This window comes from Hyperoodon ampullatus (assembly GCF_949752795.1).
Source record: "Hyperoodon ampullatus genome assembly, chromosome: 2".
NCBI lineage: Eukaryota > Metazoa > Chordata > Mammalia > Artiodactyla > Ziphiidae > Hyperoodon > Hyperoodon ampullatus.
The window spans coordinates 83,260,775-83,277,107 of record NC_136915.1 but is presented as its reverse complement, the minus strand read 5'-3'; the positions used below and the strand labels follow the sequence as shown (position 1 = coordinate 83,277,107).

At 35.4% G+C, this 16,333-nt stretch overlaps 1 protein-coding gene across 1 annotated transcript in view; it reads right to left on the bottom strand.

The window, feature by feature from the left end:
* Window positions 1-16,333, bottom strand: part of CCDC18 (coiled-coil domain containing 18) — a 99,961-nt gene that overhangs the window by 82,216 nt on the left and 1,412 nt on the right. The window contains exons 3-6 of the mRNA XM_079698481.1: window positions 15,377-15,551; window positions 12,769-12,930; window positions 8,535-8,641; window positions 6,934-7,062 (exon numbers count right to left, since the gene is read on the bottom strand). Coding sequence (XP_079554607.1) covers window positions 6,934-7,062; window positions 8,535-8,641; window positions 12,769-12,930; window positions 15,377-15,551 — 573 coding nt within the window. The remainder of the gene's footprint in view (window positions 1-6,933; window positions 7,063-8,534; window positions 8,642-12,768; window positions 12,931-15,376; window positions 15,552-16,333) is intronic.

The window sequence follows — 16,333 nt, the reverse complement described above, 5'->3', positions numbered from 1 at the left end:
TTGCAAATATTTCCCCAACCATTAGTCTTGTCTTTTTCACTTCTTAATTGATGAGTTTTATAAACAGAAGGTTTTTATTTTAATGGACTTAAAATTTAGCAATCTTTTCCTGTAATATTCATGCTTTTTTGCTCTCATTTTAAAACATTCTTCCCTACCATGAGACAACACATAAACTATTCTCATATAAAGCATTCTTCCCTACCATGAGACAACACAGAAACTATTCTCATATATTTTCTCTAAAAGTTTTACTTTTCACAATTGGGTCTCTAATCCATCTGAAATTTTTTTTTAATGCAGGTATAGTATGAGGAAGGAATCTAATTTAATTTTTTAATCAATAATCAATTCTCCCAGAATCACTTTTTGAAGTTTTTTTAAAAATATTTATTTATTTATTTAGGCTGCGCCGGGTCTTAGTTGCAGCATGTGGGATCTTCGTTGCTGCATGTGGGATCTTTTAGTTGTGGCATGCAGACTTCTTAGTTGCAGCATGCACTCTTAGTTGTGGCATGGCAACTCCTTAGTTGCAGCATGCATGCAGGATCTAGTTCCCCGACCAGGGATCGAACCTGGGCCCCCTGCACTGGGAGAGCAGAGTCTTACCCACTGGACCCCCAGGGAAGTCCTCCTGAAGTTTTTGTTTTTAAAATTAAGTCAGTATACCCTTAATGTGGATTCACCACTTTTTGATATTTTGCCACCATTGCTTTATGTCTCTCACTTGAGAGATTTTTTTGCACTGAACTACATATCCTAGAGTAACTAGTAATATAACCACAAGTTAGTAATATAACCACAAGTAACTATCAAATTTAAGAAATCTAAAATTGATACAATATTACTGTCTAATATACAATTCATATATAAATTTTATTAATTATTCCAATAATTTCTTTATGGAATTTTCCTTCTTCTGATCCAGGGTCACTTACTGCTTTTAGTTATCATGTCTCTTTAGTTTCCTTAATCTGGAACATCTTCTCAGCTTTTCTCAGTCTTTCATGACAGTGACATTTTTGAAGAATAAACAGTTGTTTTACAGAAGACCAACCTGAGCTTGTCTGATGTTTCCTCATGATTAGTTTCAGGCTATTCATTCTCAAGAGGCATACCACATAAATGGTGTTGTACCCTTCTCACTATATCACATATGAAACACATGATGTCAGTTTGTCCAGCACCTTAATTATTGATTCTTCCATCCTTTGCCCTGATTTGTAATGCCACCTGTTACATTATGAAGATTCCACTGTATGCATGTTTGCTTAAGAGTCTCAGTTCTGTACCACTGATCTTTTTGTTTATTCCTATACCAATATCACATTGACTTAATTAGTATAACTTTAGAAGTCTTGTTATCTATAGACATGTTCTCTACCTTGGTCTACAGCTTCAAAAGTACCTTGTTTGTTCTTGGACATTGGTTCTTCCACATGATTTTTAGGGTCAGTTCATTAAGTTCTACCAAAAATTTTGTTGGGATATTGATTGGAATTGTACTGAATGTATAAACTATTTTGGGAAAAACTGACACCTTTACGTTAGGTTCCCTTCCAGAAAAATGGTATACACCTCATTAGTTACATCTTCTCTTAAGGCTTTCAAAGAAGCTTTATTATTTTCTCCATTGTATTAAGTATGTCTTTTTAGTCTGATATTTTGACATCTGGGGCATTACTGACCCTAGGAAGACTGGCCCGCCCAGGGCTAGCCAATTCTCAGAGATTAATAAACTTTGCACATGGGAGTGCACCTTTCATACACAAACTAAGCAATCCAGAGCCCACTCCCCATTCCTCTATCTGGCTCTTACACACCGGGCTAATATTCTCCTGTCCTAATCACCCCAGGACCAGGTACTAGACCACTCAGGACAGTCTTACACTTCTGCCCACTGAGATTATTCATACTAGCCAATCCGAAGGCTGAATACCCTACCTCAACCGTTTCTTCCTACAGAAAACACAGTAAAACCTCTTGTTCATATTTTCTTCCCAACTCCCTCTGCCTTCTGAACAACGCTGATACTTCCCCTCTACATGACATGTCATGTCTCCTATTTCTAGTAATCTGTGAGTATAAAAATTTCTTCATTTATGACAGCCACTTCCATGTCTATCTTGCCATACCTGATTACAACAAATCCTGAGTACATTTTTAAACCTCCATTAAGACTGTACCTATCTTCTGTAGATTTTTTCAGATTTAACTTATAGTTATTTTGATTTTTTATTGAGTGAAGTGCTCACATCTTAAGTGAATGAATTTGTACATATGTATGTACCCACATAACTACTATCCAGATCAAATATAGAACATTTCCAGCACCCAAAAGGCTCCCTTGTGCACCCTCCCAGTCAATACTCTTCACCTAAAAAGGTAAACACTATTTGGACTTTTAACAACATATATTAATTTTGCTTATTCTTGATTTCTTAAGGAAATACACAGTATTCTTTTGCATCTGGCTTCCTTTGCTTAACATCTGTAGTATCTGTCCCTGTTGTTAAAGAACTATAGTTGCTCTTTTTCACTGATGTATATATTTCAGAATATGAATGAATATATTTATTAATTCTGTTTTTGATGAACACTTAGCAATTATTAATAAAGCTACTTTGAGCATCCTTGCACATGTCTTTTGATAGATACAGGTCTTCATTTCTGTTGGAATGGATGCTGGATCATAGGGTGACTTAACGTTTAGATTTAGTAGATACTGACAAATAGTTTTCCAAAGTGGTTCTACCAATTTATACTCCTACTATAAATATATTTGAATTCCAGTTGCTCTACAAATTCAAAACTTGATACTGTGAGTCTTTTTCATTTTAGCCACCATGTGCCATAATGGGACTGTTCCTTTTGTCATCACCATTTTGATTATTTCATTTTTTTGTGGGGAAATTTCTAATGATTGATTCAATACCTTTAATGGCTAAACAACTATTAAGGTTTTCAATTTATTTATTTAAAACCTTCATTTATTTAATTATTTATTTGGCGGCACCGGGTCTTAGTTGTGGCACATGGGATCTTTGTTGCCACATGTGGAATCTTTAGTTGCAGCATGCGGAGGTCTTTAGTTGTGGCATGTGGGATCTTTAGTTGGGGCATGCGAACTCTTAGTTGCGGCATGTGGTATCTAGTTCCCTGACCAGGGATCAAACCCGGGCCCCCTGCATTGGGAGCGCAGAGTCTTAGCCACTGGACCACCAGGGAAATCCCCAAGGTTTTCAATTTATGCTTAAGTTAGTTTTGTTAAACTTAACTTTGTTGGGAAATCATTTATTTAGTCTAAGTTTTCAAATGTATTATCCTAAAATGGTTCACAGTACTTGGTCTTATTTCTTAAATCATAGCTAAATCTGTAACTTAGGAGTTCCTTTTCAATTCCAATATTGGTTTTTATGTCTTTTCTTTTAGATTAATCTTGTCTGATGCCCATTACCTTGGTCACTGTGAAAAGAACCAGATTTAGGTTTTGGGGATTCTCTATTGTTTCTTTGTCTTCTACTTCACCCTTATCTTTATTATTTAATTAATTCTATTTTTCTTTTCTTTTTTTTTTTTTTTTTGCGGTACGCGGGCCTCTCATTGTTGTGGCCTCTCCCGTTGCGGAGCACAGGCTCTGGATGCACAGGCTCGGCGGCCATGGCTCACGGGCCTAGCCGCTCTGCGGCATGAGGGATCTTCCCAGACCGGGGCATGAATCCGCATCCCTTGCATCGGCAGGCGGACTCTCAACCACTGCGCCACCAGGGAAGCCCCTATTTTTCTTTTGATCAAGCTCTTTCTTTTATGTCCTTTTCCTGACTACATAAATTGAATGTTTATTTATTTATCTTTGGCTGCGTTGGGTCTCTGCTGCTGTGTGCAGGTTTTCTCTAGTTGTGGCGAGTGGGCTTCTCATTGTGGTGGCTTCTCTTGCTGCAGAGTACAGGCTCTAGGTGTGCGGGCTTCAGTAGTTGTGGCACGTGGGCTCGGTAGTTGTGGCTTGTGGGCTCTAGAGTGCAGGCTCAGTAGTTGTGGCACACAGGCTTAGTTGCTCCGTGGTATGTGGATTTTCCCAGACCAGGGCTTGAACCCAGGTCGCCTGCATTGGCAGGCGGATTCTTAACCACTGTGTCACCAGGGAAGTCCCTCACATACTAATTTTAATACATGCACAGAAGACTAAAAATTTTCTTCTGAGAATATCTTTGGCTGCAGCTCACAAGCTGCAATATTTTTTATATCACTCAGTTCTAAGTCTTCTAATTTTCATAATTTCTTCAACGGTCCAAGAGTAGCAAGAAGGTTGATTTTAAATTTTCAAACATACATGATTTGGGGGTTGGGGGCGGGGTTGTTATATATAACTTAATTATACTGTGGTCTGAGAAGGTGATATGTATGACACAAATATTTTTATCTTTGTTAAAATTCATGCTTTCTGGCAGAGTGAGGTAACAAATTATAAATGTACTACAAGTGCCTGAAAGGATGTGAATTCTCAAATTGTTGGCTACAGGCTTCCATACATACAGCCATTAGATCAAGATTATTAATCACTCAACTCTTCAGTTTCTTACTTTTTTGTTGCTTAATCTCACAATTCTAGTAAATGTATAAAAGTGTTCCCTGTATGATTACAGATTTGTTCATTGAAATTTTGTTTTCTTTAAGTATTTTGGGACTAAATTATTAGATAAATAGAAGTTTAGAATCTTTATAGCTTCCTGCTTAAGTGTTACCTAAACATTATATATATATGAGTTCTTTTTAACTCTAGTAATGCTTGTTGCACTTAGAACTATTCTGTGTGATATTAATATAGCTATACCTACTTTGTTTTGGTGACTATTTGCCTGAAACATTTCTTTTCATCCCTTTGAGTTCATCTTTTCTGTGTCCTTATGTGGTCTTTTTTTTTTTTTTTTTTTACAATATTGTGTTTAATTTCTGCTGTACAGCAAAGTGACTCAGTTATACATATATATATTTTTTCATATTCTTTACCATTATGGTTTATTACAGAATATTGAATATAGTTCCCTGTCCTATATGGTAGGACTTTGTTGTTTATCCTGTGTCCTTATGTTTTAAGTATGTCTCTTAAAAACAGCATAAAGCTCAACAACCTCCGCCTTTATACTGGCTTTTTAATCCATTATGATTAATCATCACCCAAAGAAAAGTCTTTGCAAAGGTTTTGATCTTTCATTTTCAGAATGCCTATCTTCATTCTAGTTCTTCAAAAAGCTCCAGGAGTCTTCATGTCACATCTCTACCTAAAAATCTCAATTGCCTATTTATCCTCTCCAGGTTAAAACACAAATCTTTTGGCATAAAACACAAAGCCATTTAGTCTGGACCAAGCCTGTCTTTTTCCTCAAATCCTACTACACCTGTCCATTTATAAGTATACAAAACTCCTAGTGTTCTTCAGAAATGATGTTCTTTTATACTTCTATGACTTTGCACACGCTGTCCAGAACGTGTCCATCCCAACTTATTCACCTTATGACAGCGTAGTCAATACCCTACCCTAAAAATCATCTCTTGTATAAGTTCTACAGAGAGAACTAGTCACTCTTTCTCTGTACTTTTTTTTTAGCTACATTGTAAGGCTTGTCTTCATGTATTATTATCTTGTTATTTTAAATTATCATGTATAAAAAGCTCATCTGAGTAAGTAAAGTCTGAATTTCAGAATATTTAATCACACAGTTTACCTTTACAATAGCTACATTTGTTAGTGTTGATTATTTACAAAGCACCTTGCATTTCTTTTTTCATTTATTCCTCACATCAAGACAATATCATCTTGACTTAATAGATGAACAAACTGAGGTTCAAGAAGGTTAAATAGTTTCCCCAAGGTAACGAAGTCACTTAGAGGTAAAAACTGGCTGTTTGACTCCAAAACCTAAACATTTCCACTAAGTAATATTGCCTACCAAATATATACTGTAACCTGAACTATACTAACCAAATACTGCTGAGAAAATGTTCTTCCAAACTCATTTTAATGAAAAAATGACATAGATGGGTTTTGAGCAGTTTTTAGAAGTTTAAATGTACACACAAACAAATATTTATCTATGTATGACAACTTTTCAAAAAACACTTTCTTCATAACATTATTTATATCATAGAATAAATTTTTAAAACGTATTTTTGTTGCCAGAGAAGATAAAAATGCAAATTATTATTTTACCCTGTGTAAAAGCTGCTATAATTACATTATTATATTGTAAAATCTCATTAAACTAAAAAATTTTTCATCTTTATTAGTTTAAAAGTTAACATTCAAAGTTAATGGTTATATGGTCAAAGCTAACTAGAAAACTTTATCTTAAGACATGGTTTATACAAAATAGATATTTTTGCATTACTTATGTATTCCTAAAGGGAGACCCAACCACACTTTCTCATGAATTTTATTTAATTTCAGAAATAAGTATCATTTCATTGATAATCATTATCGGGCTTTAAGGAATTAATCCCAATTCAAAATGCCAATACCATAAAGTCCACATGTGAAATTTTTTTTTTTTTTTTTTTTTTTTTTTGCGGCACGCAGGCCTCTCACTGTTGTGGCCTCTCCCGTTGCGGAGCACAGGCTCCGGACCCGCAGGCTCAGCGGCCATGGCTCATGGGCCCAGCCGCTCCGCGTCATGTGGGATCTTCCCGGACCGGGACACGAACCCGTGTCCCCTGCATCGGCAGGCGGACTCTCAACCACTGCGCCACCAGGGAAGCCCCACACGTGAAATTTTTAATCAAAAATTTTAAAAAGTTAATGGACAAAAAAGAATATTAAATTTTCTACTGCCAAATTTCTGAACTTTTTCACTTCACACACTAAGTAGAATTTTAAACAGGTACTATATTCTTTGTTTCTCCCCTACAAAAACAATTGTTTGCTTTAAAAACACATACCTTTTTCCTTGTTTACTTTGTTCAAGTAAGTCTACCTTCAGCTTTATACATTCCTCTTGGGACTTCTGCAAACTCTGTTCCTTTTCAGTCACCATTTTCTGACTCTGCTCTAATTTATCTTCTGCCTCTCTATAAAATAAAGATACTTTTAAAGGCTGTTTAAGAGATTATTTCAGGTAAGCAAGAAATAGTTCAACATCAGGAATTCTATTAGTTTATTTTTTTTTTTTTTTTTTTTTTTTTTTTTTTTTTTTTTTTTTTTTTTGCTGTACGCAGGCCTCTCACTGTTGTGGCCTCTCCCGTTGCGGAGCACAGGCTCCGGGAGCACAGGCTCAGCGGCCATGGCTCACGGGCCCAGCCGCTCCGCGGCATGTGGGATCCTCCCGGACCAGGGCACGATCCCGTGTCCCCTGCATCGGCAGGCGGACTCTCAACCACTGCGCCACCAGGGAAGCCCAGGAATTCTATTAGTTTAAATCACTGAGTTAAGAGAAACAAATATTTAACAAGAGAAAGAGAAAAGGCATATTCATCACTTGTGAACTATTAGTTTTCATAAGGAATAAAAGGATACTTCTATCAGATGATAAATATATCTGAAATAAAAGATTGTATCCTATTTAATGATTAGATACTAGAAGTATTAGATATATTTCAGAGACTAGATAAGTATGACTGTTATCACCACTATATCCAGTGATTTTTCTGACAGTTGCAAAAAGCTAAAAATGAAAAAGTAGTAAGTATAAATTTTGGAAAAGAAAGACAAAATTCTTTTTTTTGCTGATAATATCATTAGCTACCTGGAAAATCCCAGGAGAATCAAAATAAAAATTAGAATTAATTAAAGGTATGACAAATAGTCCAATTACAAAATAATTATAGTATTATACAAAAAGCAGTAGCCTTCCTATATACTATCAATGAACAGAACAAGAACAAATTCACAACAACCAAAAATATAAAATACCTAACATATGTCTTACAAAGAAAATTACGAAATTCTGATGGTCATGAGAGATGACTTTAGTGTGCATCAGAATCATCTGCAGGACTTGTTAAAACACAGATTGCTGGGTCCCACCTCCCAGAGTTTGTGACTCCATAAGTCTGAGACAGGACCTGAGATCTGCATTTCTTACAAGTTCCCAGATGATGCTCATACTGCTGGTCCCAGAACTACTCTTTTGAGAATCACTAAAATGGAGCAATATGCTATTTAGTATGCATATATTTCTCATTTTATTCATAGCAGAAGAGGAAGATAAATTATAAAGTGCCTGATTCCTTGTATTTTATTTCTTGAACTCCCATCGAAGTACTGAGTACATATTACTATGTAGGGCAACAAGCAAACAAGTTCATATTAATGAAAACACATAAATAAATATCTCAGCTTAGATTTAGTCTTTTTTAGCCCCTATATACTGCATGTATCCTACAGCCAAGAGGAGTTATGATGGACTGAAAACAGAATCAACAAGTTCTAACTAAGACAGTCTATACACCAATATGGATTTATTGGGGTGGGAGACAAATTTTAACAAGATACGTCAAAAAGTAAAAGTAGAAAATAAATATTTTAAAGCTGTAAGTTTTACCTCAAAACTTTATCTTGGGCTGAAACTTCTGCTTCCAAATTTATAATCTGTTCTTCTAAGATTGGTACAATGGCTGCCTGTTGTTGAGCAGATTCAAGCATAGAAACCTAAAACAAAAAAACCTTTAGAGCACTTTCTTCACAAAATAAATTAATCGACTTTGTCCTTAGTTTCTTTTACCATCTGACAGAGGTTCAATGACTCCCCAGTCATTGTTCATTGTTTATGAAGCTCATCTTATCTATCAATTTATATGGGCATGTCATCATCACAAGCCAGTCTCAGCATGTAAGCTCCTGCCATTACCCTCAACTTAACATCCCAAGATAACTGATTAGTTATTTGGGGGAAAAAAGAGAACCTCTACAGACTAATTTAAAGATAAATTTATCTAAAAAGATAAATTTCACATACATTAGAAAATGAAATTTCAAAGACCAAATCATTTAAAATCACATAAAAATACTTACTGAACCTTGTTATTATTTAAAACCTGATTTTAGAATACATACTTACTAGAGAAAACCTAGAAAATACAGAAAAGCGTAGTAATCCTACGACTTGGAATATGAAGAGTGTAGGACTGTAGAAATCCACAACCTAAATGGTGTCTGGAAAAGAATACCAGTAAGAGAACTAATTATCTCCCCAAAAAAGGAAGCATGAGATAATAGTACAGGGCAGGGATGAGGTCGAAGATAGAAAACTTGGGATATAGTTCTAACTCTGTTGATAAGTCCCTCCTTTTCCTACTCTCAGAACACCAAGAGTCACATGATGGCCTACCAAGAAGAGATAGAAAGTTATTATCATTATCTGGAGAATTGAACAGGAAAGGTTTGAGACTCTTGAGACATTACATGGAATGATGAGCAGGGATGAGGAAGAGTTAAAAACAGAGATTAATAAGGAACAGTCAGCTTCTAGCTTCCTACCCCACCTCATTTGGGGCTACCTCACAGGTAAGAAATCAAAGGATTCTTTGCTGGAGAAACTCAAGAGCTCCAAAGAAAAAGACCTCACATATGGATGTTGGATGGGGGAAGGGAGATATCTCCCTACAAAAGAGCCATCTTCTCAACCATCACCAACAAATGAAGCCCAATGGACAACAAACTTCACCTTTGCACAGAGAGCTTCCAAAGAGCATTTAAGTGCTTTCTCTTAAATACAAATAGCCAAAACACCAATATCTGAAAGCTTCTATCACAAAAGTCAGAGGTCAAAACAAAAGAAAAAAGCAACTGGCAGTAGCCAGGCAAACATATACACACACACAAACACACAGAAACATTAAATCTTCAGAGAGCTATGAGAAGATACTGCATCAGGATGTTATTAAATACAAAACAATCAGAGAACATGAAAAAGCTCCAGAAAATGAAAAATTATGAAAGCTAAAAATAAAAGATTCAATAGGATGACAATGTTGAGGAAATCACAGAAGAAGTATCACAGGAAGACAAAGAGATGGAAAATACCAGGAAAAAACTTGAAAGATTTAGAGTACCAATCCAGGTTAGGAAAGATAGAAGAAAGAAAACAGAGTGAAGAAAATTATCAAAGATTACATAAGAAAAAATTCAGGGACCAAAGGACACAAGATTTCAGCCTAAAAGGGTCTTCGTGTACCCAGCACAATAAATAACAGACGTCTATTCCTAAAAACTTAAGTGGAAAAACAAATGAAAAAATATATTATCCACTAGGAAAAGTAATTCACAACGGCATCAGACGCTTCAGAGACAAACTGGAGGATAGAAGACAAGAAAGCAATGTCCTAAACATTCTGAGGTAAAATAATTTTCAACCTAGAATTCAATCAAGTGTGGGGGAGAACTTAAGACATTTCAGACAGACAAGGAAGGTACTAGAAACATGCTCCAACTAAAGAAAGAGTAAACCAAGAAAAATGACATGGGATCAAGGAAACAATAGACCCAACCTAGAAGAACATCAAAGAGAAGTCCCAGGAGAGTAGCTGGGCAGCAGGTCTGAAGGGCAATAAGCTCAGAGAGAACAAGATGCCAGTCTCCAGAAGTGTAACTACTGTACAGACACTGCTAAAAGGTAAATTATGAATATGTTGATCGGTACAATGGGGAATTTCAACAAAAGGTTTCCAACAGTGGCACATATGCAAAATCAAAGCTGAGACCTGCCCTGGAAAAGGCAGCCTCCCTAAAAAATATTTTATCAGGCAATTTAGAAAATGCTGAGATGGGAAGTAAAACACAAATATCTGTCTTACTGCCTAGAATAAACACTAGTGTATTTACATGCTCAAAGAAAGGAACAAAATGCTAATAGTTCACTAATTATTAGCAAAACTCTTTTAATATCTCTTAGACTTTAAATAATTAAGCCTCTATGACTTTAAAAAGAATCTATAGTTGATTAAAAAATTAAAATACAATTAATAAACAGAAAAGGTAAACAGACACATCAAAAGAAATCTAAATGACAAACACACTGAAAAGGTAAACTTCATAAGAAATCAAGAAAAACAAAATAATTTTCCCTCAAAGATATTTAATATAGATATGTTTAAAAAAAATAATACTGAATGTAGACAGAGTGCAATAAATGCCTGAAAAAATTACTTCCCTGTGATTTGACCATTCTGGAAATCTAACCTAGAAATAATCCCAAACACCAAAAAAGTTTTATGTTCACTGCAGCATTTTTTCTCCTTAGGCTCAACAGTACTTCGTTTTGTTCAAAAAGTACAAAATAAAGACCTCCCATAACTCTACTACTTAAAACAATACATCTAAAAAGTAAATAGTGAAAGTTTCACTATGACCCTCCAATTGTTTCCAAAGTTATCAACAATATTGTGGAGCAGTCCTACTGTCCTTATATTGATATATGTCATATGTATATCTATATACATACACACACATAGACACGTGCTCATTTTATAAAAAACAAAACAGATTATTGTGTGTGCATGTATGTGTATGTGTTTTGCTCTGTAATGTTTTTCTACCACTAAATATTTTAGGTAAGTTTTTGAGAGTTGACTGTGCAGATACCATTCTAAGTGCCTCTACATATATCATTTAAACCTTACAAAGTTCTATAAAAGTCAAACAACTTTGCATTTCCCTTAAAAAAAAAAAGCTTGGTAGCAATCCATTATATGGATATATCATAATTTACTTTACCATGTCTCTGTTATTGGACATTTTGGTTTCTTCTAATTTTTTGTATACCAATCATACAGAAAAATATAGGAAACCACTTAAACAGGGGAGTTATTAATTAAATTATGGTATACTCACATAAGGAAACATAATGCTACCATAAAAAATGATTGTTGGGGACTTCCCTGGTGGTCTGGTGGTAAAGAATCCGCCTTCCAATGCAGGGGTCACGGGTTCGATCCCTGGTTGGGGAACTAAGATCCCACATGCCGCAGGGCAACTAAGCCCGTGCGCCACAACTATTGAGCTCGTGCACCTCAACAAGAGAGCCCACGTACCACAAACTACAGAGCCCACGCACCCTGGAGCCCTGCGTGCCATAACCAGAGAGAAGCCTGAGCGCCACAACTAAACAGAAACCCAAGCAGACTGTGTACCGTAACAAAAAGATCCTGCATGCCTCAACAAAGGTCCCGTGTGCCACAACTAAGACCTGATGCAGCCAAAAAAAAAAAAGGAAAATAAATAAATAAATAAATAAAATATTTTTTAAAAGCAGTCATATTAAAAATGATTGTTGGTAAAGCTACGTAAATGCATCCAAAACTGCTTAAACTATGTAAGAAGTATAAAACAATTCCAGGAAAAAAAAACTATGCAAACATGTAATATTTAACTATGTAATAAACCAATAAAAGCAGTTTCTAGATGGTGGAAACTGGGTTATCTTTCTCCTTTTCTTTTTTCTATTTTTGAAGTTTTCAGCAATGAGAATGTATTATTTTAAAAAGGAAGATAAGCTATATATTTCCTTTGTACATGAAGTAAAACCACACGAATTGATAATCTTAAGATTTTAAGAAGTTCTGAATTATCTAAATGCATAGGCTATACAAGTCCCCCTAAATAATTTTCAGATATTAAATTCACATAAATTTGATTCTATAACATGTTGATACTATATCATAATAAAAATTATTATACATAACACATTAAGGCAATACAAGGAATATTTTTCCAATTATTAATCTTAAGATGATTACAATTATTTTCTGTTGACATAGTCACCACTTCAAGAAACATACTTTTGCTCTTGACTGTGTCAATTCAAAGTGGACAGATTCTATTTTAGTCATTAAAGAATGATTCTGTGAGACCAAACAAGCATTCTGTTGCGTAAGTTTATTAAGTTTCTCTCGAAGACTTTTGATTTCCTGATCCACAGGGGTAGAAGATGAAAAAGACATCTGAAAAATGAAAAAGAACAATTTATTTTGAATTATTTCATTAAGCATTACATGTAATTAATGGAAATGAACAATTATCAATAAAATGACTAAGTAGCTCAGAAAAATGGGTTAAGATACTCAGTCAGTGTTGGTGAGGATATGAGACAATCAGCACTCTCTCCTCCACTGCTGGTGAACATGTACATAAATAAGTTCAGCCTGGAAAACAGTGGTACACTTTGGAAAAGTTTTTGGTATTATCCAGTAAAGCTGAACATGCTGAGACTCAACAATATTACTCCTGGGTATAAATCTGATAGAAACTTTTACACTTTTGCACCTGAAGATTAAAGACATAAAAATGATAAGAAATGAAATGCCCACAAACAAAAAAATGGATAAATTATTATTTAACCATTTGTATATTTCTATTATACTCTTTTGAATATATATTTTACAATAAATTATTTTAATTTTCATGGGAGTTGAGGTTTTCACAACATGATTTAATTTTATTTTTTTGAATAATATATCTATGCAATTCAGGGTCAGAATTATATATTTTTATTTTTTTTTATTTTTATTTTTTTCCGTACACGGGCCTCTCACTGTTGTGGCCTCTCCCGTTGCGGAGCACAGGCTCCGGACGCGCAGGCTCAGCGGCCATGGCTCACGGGCCCAGCCGCTTCGCGGCACGTGGGATCCTCCCGGACCAGGGCAAAAACCCGCGTCCCCTGCATCGGCAGGCGGACTCTCAACCACTGCGCCACCAGGGAAGCCCATTATATATTTTTAAAAAGTACATACAGAAGTATCATTCCCATCTTTAGTAGATAGGTAACCATTTTTACAAGTTTCTTGTTTATAAATTTTTGTATAACATCAATCAGCAAAAAATAGGAAACTCCTTATATAGGAGAGTGATTAATTAAGTTAGGATCTTAAACCTAGTCTTCTAGTGTTTCCATACGCATATACAAGCAATACAAATTACCCACCCCGCCCCCAATAGCTCCTAATACAAAACCAGAGGAGTATGTATGTTCTTCTGCACCTTGCATTTTTCACTTGAACAACATATCCTGGCCATCTCTCCACAATCAATTCAGTGAGAAACTCCTATTCTTTTTCTTTTTTAACCCCCTTAGCTGCAGTTTCTATTGCATGCTTATTCAACCAACTAAACAAATGAGATACTTCTAGTCTTCTGTTATGACAAACAATTGTTTTGTACTTATGCAGGTACTTTTCCAGAAATGGGATTTCCAAGTTAAGTGTAAACGCATTTGTGGTTTTGGTAAATATTACCAAATGCCTCTCCACTGAGGTTGTATCGCTTTGCATTTCTACCAGCAATGTATGAGAATGCCTATTTCCCCCTAATATCACCAACAAAATAGTGTCAAATATCTGGATGTTTAATAATCTGGTAGTGAATTTCTCTTATTATGACTGAGATTGAACATCTTTTTATTTGTTTTAATTTCCTTTTCCATTCATGTCTTTTGCCCATATTTCCATTGGGTTGATAATTTTTCCTTATTTCTAGGAGCTTTTTACATATCAAAGAGATTAGTCCTTTATCTTTAATAGGCATTACCAATATTTTTCCCCCTCTGATTTGTCATGTAACTTGTGATTCTGCTTAGGGTAAAACACAATGATTTCAATGATGGCATATATATAATAAAAACAATCAGCAATTTGAATTAGGGTAGAGATCAAATTTCCCAAAATTACATAATCTTTGTAGACATGGAATTTGAATTCATTTTCTAAAATGTAGGCTCAGATAGCTTCATCAAGCAGCTTTCTTACAAAAAGAAAATCTCTCAACTGCTGGCTTTCTGAAGTGGGAAGAGGAAATTTTTATCAAGAAAGAGTATGATGTACATATGCAACCATATGTATATATGCATGCTGCCAATGGGGTAATAAAAAATAGGAGGAAGAGGGTGGAAAAAGAGATAAAAGGGTTGAGTAAGGAAGAGGAGTATACATAGGGAGATAGATAATACGGCCAAATAAAAAAGAGGAAGAGAGAGTGAGTTCAAGACCAGGAAAGATGTCTAAAATCATCCACAAAATTTAGAGATAATGAATGGAGCACCTGATCCAGGCTAAACAGTAAGTACACTTTAACCACTTAATAAGCCATGATTATCTATTACATACATGGTACAGTACTAAAATCAAGGGGGTTACAATTTACTTGAGAAAACAAGATATTTAATTGCAAAAAGGTAATAAATATAGAAGTTTTAAAATAGAGTAATACACCAAAATAACTGCTCTCTGGTTAGGACAGAACAAGAACCATTTTAAATTTAAAGAGTCTGGAGTACTAAAAACTATGGAAAACATGAATAAGGTATTTGAAGAAAAAACTCAAAGAAAAAGTATTTTAAGTAGACAATTCTAAAACTAAAACTACTTTTAAGTAGGCAGGTCTAAAAATAATAACCTTATCTCTTGGCTTTTTTTGAAAATCAGTACCACTATTGGGCATTTTACAAACTTTTTTATAAGGTGAGTAATTCAAAAGTCCAAGTTGGCTAGGCTGAGAAAGATCTTCCAGAACGAGCCTTTCAGACCTTGAGAGATTAGAGGCATAATCAGAATTTTCACGTGGACTAACACTAGAAAAAAAAGAAAAAATATATTTTAGTTCTTAGGTACTTTAAGTATTCACTCTAAATTTCTATACATTAAATAAGAAAACAGAAAGAAAAGCACCTGAAATGTTGCTGAAAATCAGATTCCAGAAATGAACTTAAGGTATTTCAACTAAATTTTTAAATAAACCATAATTAGTTTTAAACTAGCAATCTATGTTTCTGGAGCCTCTATGCTAGGATTACTTAAGATTCAAAAAACAGTCATAATAATAAAAGATTAATTAAGCCTACACATTTATTTTATTTTATTTTATTTTTATTTTTATTTTTTTGCAGTACGCGGGCCTCTCACTGTTGTGGCCTCTCCCGTGGCGGAGCACAGGCTCCAGATGCGCAGGCTCAGCGGCCATGGCTCACGGGCCTAGCCGCTCCGCGGCATGTGGGATCTTCCCGGATCGGGGCACGAACCCGCATCCCCTGCATCGGCAGGCGGACTCTCAACCACTGCGCCACCAGGGAAGCCCATACACATATATTTTATACTCTGAGTCCTAATATATTATTTAAATATTATTTATTTATTTATTTATATTTTTGGCTGTGTTGGGTCTTCGTTGCTGCGCACGGGCTTTCTCTAGCTGTGGTGAGCGGGGGCTACTCTTCGTTGCAGTGCGCGGGCTTCTCATTGCGGTGGCTTCTCTTGTTGCGGAGCACAGGCTCTAGGCGGGCGGGCTTCAGTAGTTGTGGCACGCAGGCTCAGTAGTTGTGGCTCGTTGGCTCTAGAGCGCAGGCTCAACATTTGT